Below are 5,275 nucleotides of genomic sequence, written 5' to 3' on the forward strand. Positions count from 1 at the left end.
TGGTTGATGAGTTTTTTCTTTTCTGCTGCCGAGTTGCTGCAGGCCTGCAAGAGAAGGTGCTGGCTGACATGTTTCAGGTCAGTGTGTCCACTGTCTCCCGTGTTGTTATAACGTGGGCCAACTACCTTTACCTGCTCCTTGGCTCCCTTCCCATCTGGATGAGTAAACAGCAAGTCAAGAACACCATGCCAAGCAAATTTGTGCAGTACAGTCCAGATGTTCGGGTAATCATCGACTGCACCGAGGTGCGATGCCAGAATCCATCATCCCTCACTCTCCAGTCAGAGGTTTTCTCATCGTACAAAAACACGACAACCTTGAAGGGATTAATTGGAATTGCCCCATGTAGTGCTGTGACTTTTGTGTCAAGTCTCTTCACCGGCTCCATCTCTGACCGAGAGCTGACTGAACGAAGTGGACTGCTCGACTTACTGGAGCCAGGAGATGGCTGCATGGCAGACAAGGGTTTCACCATCGAGAAGCTGCTAGCTGACCGTGGGGCAACGCTGATTATACCACCCTTCAAGATGACAGGTAGGCATGAAAAGAATGAACATTTCAAATTAAAACTGTGACCAAAATGATAATCATTAAGATGTGCAGACAAATGTTTATAAAGTGCTGAGGCACTCACTGAAATAATAGAAATTAACTTATTTCATCTCTAACCACAGCGCAGTTCACCAAAGAGGATGCTCTAAAAACACAAGCAATCGCCCGACTTCGAATCCTCGTGGAAAGGGCAATACGCAGAGTCAAGGAATACCGCATCTGGCAACATACTGTCCCTCTAACCTTGTCTGGGACAGTCAACCAGCTGTGGACCGTCTGCTGTGTGATGACCAACTTCCAGGGACCACTTGATTTAAAAGGCTACATCCCTGTTGAATAGTGTTTCCCCCGATCACATGCATTTAACTGTATACTGAAAACATTGTATATATATTTTTTTTTTTTTTTTTTTTTTATAATTGAATGAGACGTATATAATTAAATGAGATGTATATAATTGAATGAGATGTATTTAGTTGAATGAGAAGTCATTCATCTATAATCAATTCAGGTCAGTCTGTCCTGAAAGTATTCAAAATGATGTAAATATATAATAATGTTGTAAATAATGTACTCAGAAAAAGGAAATTAATAAAATCCTTTATTCATTCAATTCATTTCACTTTCTGTTGAAGATACACATTCATATACGTGCCAAAGAAATACAGGTCCACCTTTTTTTTCATCTCTTTGATCATTTCATCATCCCTCCAGACTCTTTCAACGGTGAAGTCTCCCTCAGTGTCTGTTATAAAATCGCACCAACTCAATCCAGTTACTGCCAATTGACCTTGAACCTGCCAGTGGTATTTATGATTCTGCTTCAGTTTTGCCTGACCATTCACCATTTTTACATGTCCTGCCTCAGAAATGCTAGAGATGTCTGGGCATTTAACTTCAGCAAGCCCAAAACAGGGAACTGCACTAGGGTCATATACCCTTGCATCAGGGCTAGCCCCGAGGTGAGGAGCATCAGGATGGATAACAAATCCACAGCGTGAGACATTTACATTAAAATGTTTTGAATATTGTTCCAGCACCTGTGGCTCACGTTCAAGGCCCCGCTTCATGGCGGGAGTTTGGCCTACTCCCTTAAGTATCCGCCCTGCCAGGGTCTGGCCAGAAGAAGGCCCTTTCACATGGCTAACCTCATAGAACTTACTAGCTGTCACTCTAGGCTTGCGTAAGGCTTGCCATAATGGGCACTCAGACTGCTCACGTGTCTGCTCCTCTCTCTCAGCTGCCATCTCGTGCGTCACAGTTAAGCTGTCCAAATGGAGAAACTGTTGGGAGTTTGGGTCAAAGTTTGGAAAAGTAGTGGGAAATGTTGACCCCTCTAAAGGCAGTTTAGGGAATGTTGGTGTATCTGGGTGTTGGACATAATTTCCGTGTTTGACCACAGGAGGACACTGGTAGGACAGGGGTGAACCTCGCGGCACAGGTCCGAACCTGGAGTCGACCATGGAGAGTTGAGACAAGCCAAGCAGCACTGAGGATATTAGTGGTTGCGGCCTGAGGTTTTTCAGTCCTTTCCCAAGAGACAACACTTGCGGGTCAGGGAGGGATCCTGAAACGTAAAATTAAAAACAGTAAGAGTTAAATTATCTACACATCTCTTGCAGCTTGTACTTTGTTTAGACTTGGTCTGTAGGGAATTACAAACCTGCGCACATATATGATATTTGATACTTATGACTGATCATGCCCAAACGCGTGTTCAGCGCGTTCAGTCTGTGTTCAAAGTCGGTGTTTAAAATCTGCTGCAGTCGATGAAAACAGTCAGAGAATGTGTCAGCTAGTCATGTGTCCCCAGCATTAGTCTGCTATCAGTGGCTCAAACCTCCGTTACTAACTCTAAAATGACGTTTTGGTATTAGCAACGGAGGCATACATGCGTAAGAAATTAGTCCTACATACAAGAGCGTTTTAATAACAACAACTTTACAAACATCTTGAAATACATAATGTGAACAATGTTTCGAGGTGTGATAACTGTAGTATAAGCGGAATAATTGACTTCAGACCGTTGAATTATTAGAAAAATAATGCACACCCGAGGTGAACGGCCACTCCGCTTCGCGTCGTGACCGCATTACCACCTTGAGTGTGCATTATTTTTCTAATAATTCAACGGCCTGTCGTCAATTATTCCTTACATAATCTATGTGTATAAAAGTGGCAAGATACAATTATGTATTATACGGCAGCCAACAGTATGCTATTAGTTACAGTAGTTACATTACCTGTGTATGCTTGATAGAGTGTTGATTTGCATACACTCCTGGCAGATGGCTTTGGTCTCCTAACAACCAAGTCCTGAACCGGCTCTGCATGGATCCCCTGGGAATGATATTAACAAGTAGCCATGATTGTTATAGTATCTTGCTTGTAATGGTGTAAACACACCGCTCGCGGTAGCCACGTGGAGTGGCAACGCTTCCAATTCACCCCCATGTTAATGTAGCCAGACGTACAGCTGCGCAGCCCCTCGCACTGCACCGCTTTAGACTTCCAGTCTATTTTTCAGCCGCCGCGTGCACCACTCTTCGCTCCACGAAAAGTGTGTCCCAGGTGTAACGTTTGGGACACACTGTTCGCGGAGCGAAGGGTGGCACGCGGAGCAGCTCATGCCACAGCTGAAAAATAGACTGGAAGTCTATTCAATGCGGTGCAGCAATGCGCGGCTACAATCTTACCTTTGTCCTTGGTCGATGCCATGTTTGCAGAGAGCTTGTGCAGGCCACAGGTGGTGGTACAGCTCTCAACTGCAGAACAAGAGATAGAACAGCAAACCAGGATTGAGGATGTGCTTGTTAACAATCAAAAGTAGACCCCTAGAACCAGTGTCACTCCAATCAACCTGCCCATGTAAACATTATCCCAGACCACAGCCCTCACCTGCAACATGCTGTAATGGGCACTCTGGAACAACAAGGCCACTAGATGGTTGCACAGAACCTTGCCTGCTGTACAGCTGCATGAGGTTTCTTGAAGTTCGGCTGCATCAGCTTGGAAAACAATCTACATTAAAGACACAACACTAATAATTTTAGTTGATAAAGTTAAACTAAAATGAAAATCTTGTTGCGAATAATATAGAAATTTAAGAAAGAGCATTTCAATTAACAAAAAATTCTAGGAAATCTGCAACCGCAGTAGAGTAGTTAACCCCTTACACCATTAACATGTTGGATTCAACAAACAGGATATTAAAGAATTTAAATGCAAAGTCACATTATCATGATATTGATATTTGCATTCCGTACGTATGTCACAAAGGGATAGCAATTTATTGCACATGGCTGTTGACTGACTTAATGTAAACAGGCAACAGTGGAAGGGGTTAAACTTCTTGCCATTATGCCTTAGCTTCCTAAAAAAACCTTCAAATAATGGGGCTGTTCTCTCTTCCTCATCGACCTGTAACACCTAGACCTGACAACCACCGCCCTGCCAATGATGTTGGACACTGGTACACAAAACTATAATTAATGCATTTGTGGATTCTTCTTTCTTCCTATCAGAATACAAATGAAATGGGTGAATAGTACGGAGCCCGGGAAGTCACCTGTCGGAGAGAAAAAAAACAATCCGTGGCGACGGTTTTGCAATCCTTTCGCTCAGTTTATAAACCGTAACTTACTCACGAATTCTCACTGTTCCCTCGGTTTAACAAATGATCGTGCCCACGAATTAATAAACCGTACCCACGAGTTTATAATCCGCGCTCTCAGATTTTGTAAACCGTGCCTTCAGTTTTTGAAATATGTACCCACAAATTCATAAACCGTGTCCACGGGGGAACGGATTGTGATGACTTCCCGGACTCTGTAGTATTGACTCAGCCTCATTTAAATGTGAATAATCTTACTTTAGTTGTGTTTGACGTACGTTAAACTCCTTATAACCATAAGAACATCTGAGCTGACGCCAAACTGACGTTAGGATAAGCTAACCTAACGATACTAATGCAATGTTATGTTAGCTAGCTAGTAACGTTAGCCACTTACCTTCATAATCGTAGATGAAGTTCTCGAAAAAGAAACTGTATCCCTTGTCCACTTTGGAGCGGGCTGTGATGGAATGTTGTTCAGTTAGTCGATGTACGTCAGAAAAAGTTATTTTGGGTAAATTTACCAGGGATGCAGTATAACTAAACTTAGGGTCGTCCATTGTGGGTTCGCCAGAGTGATGAGTGATTCACCGGAAGTGGCAGTGCACAAAGATAACTGAATGCGGAAGTACTACGTATCAGCGTGATAATGGCCTATTGATAGAGACGTCAGACGACAGACCGGCGGCGACGTCACGGCGGCGTCACAGTAGTAACGTATACCTTACGGCGACGTGGCGACGGCGTACGTGAGAAATGTATAAAAAATCATAACGTCTGAACCAGGCACATCGCCTAATAAGACGCCTGATACACACGTCGTCCCTCAGTACGTCGCCTAATAAGACGCCTGATACACACGTCGTCCCTCAGTACGTCGCCTAATAAGACGCCTGATACACACGTCGTCCCTCTTTACGTCGCCTAATAAGACGCATGATAAACACGGCTTCCCCAATGTATTTCGCCTTTAAACATTTCAAAGTTTGCATTAGTAGATGTAGGCTACTTGTTATAGGCTTTTGCTTTTAGCCTACAGTAAACTCATTTCTCAAAAAGGGCCACTGCTGCTTAATAACTAAGTTTAGCCTATTCAATGTTTAATAGGCT

The 5,275-nt window shown here is 43.4% G+C and overlaps 1 protein-coding gene across 1 annotated transcript; it reads right to left on the reverse strand.

Annotated features, from left to right (window-relative positions):
* Positions 1 to 1,135: 1,135 nt before the first annotated feature.
* Positions 1,136 to 4,825, reverse strand: LOC308689165 (uncharacterized protein). Its single transcript, XM_081362741.1, has 4 exons — positions 3,451 to 4,825; positions 3,249 to 3,317; positions 2,796 to 2,892; positions 1,136 to 2,119 (listed from the first exon to the last, which is right to left on the reverse strand). The coding sequence occupies exons 1-4, from the start codon at positions 3,457 to 3,459 to the stop codon at positions 1,167 to 1,169; spliced, it is 1,128 nt and encodes a 375-aa protein (XP_081218867.1). The 5' UTR covers positions 3,460 to 4,825; the 3' UTR covers positions 1,136 to 1,166.
* Between the last annotated feature and the right edge of the window lie 450 nt (positions 4,826 to 5,275).

Source organism: Scardinius erythrophthalmus (assembly GCF_964197995.2).
Source record: "Scardinius erythrophthalmus genome assembly, chromosome: 4".
Lineage (NCBI taxonomy): Eukaryota > Metazoa > Chordata > Actinopteri > Cypriniformes > Leuciscidae > Scardinius > Scardinius erythrophthalmus.

Bases quoted from the DNA above. Each gene is read 5' to 3' on its own strand.
- LOC308689165 (XM_081362741.1), bottom strand. The intron at 2,893-3,248 runs GTAAGATTGTAG...TATCATTCCCAG, and splicing joins GGCATCGACCAAGGACAAAG to GGGATCCATGCAGAGCCGGT. The intron at 2,120-2,795 runs GTAATGTAACTA...TTTACGTTTCAG, and splicing joins ACTCTATCAAGCATACACAG to GATCCCTCCCTGACCCGCAA.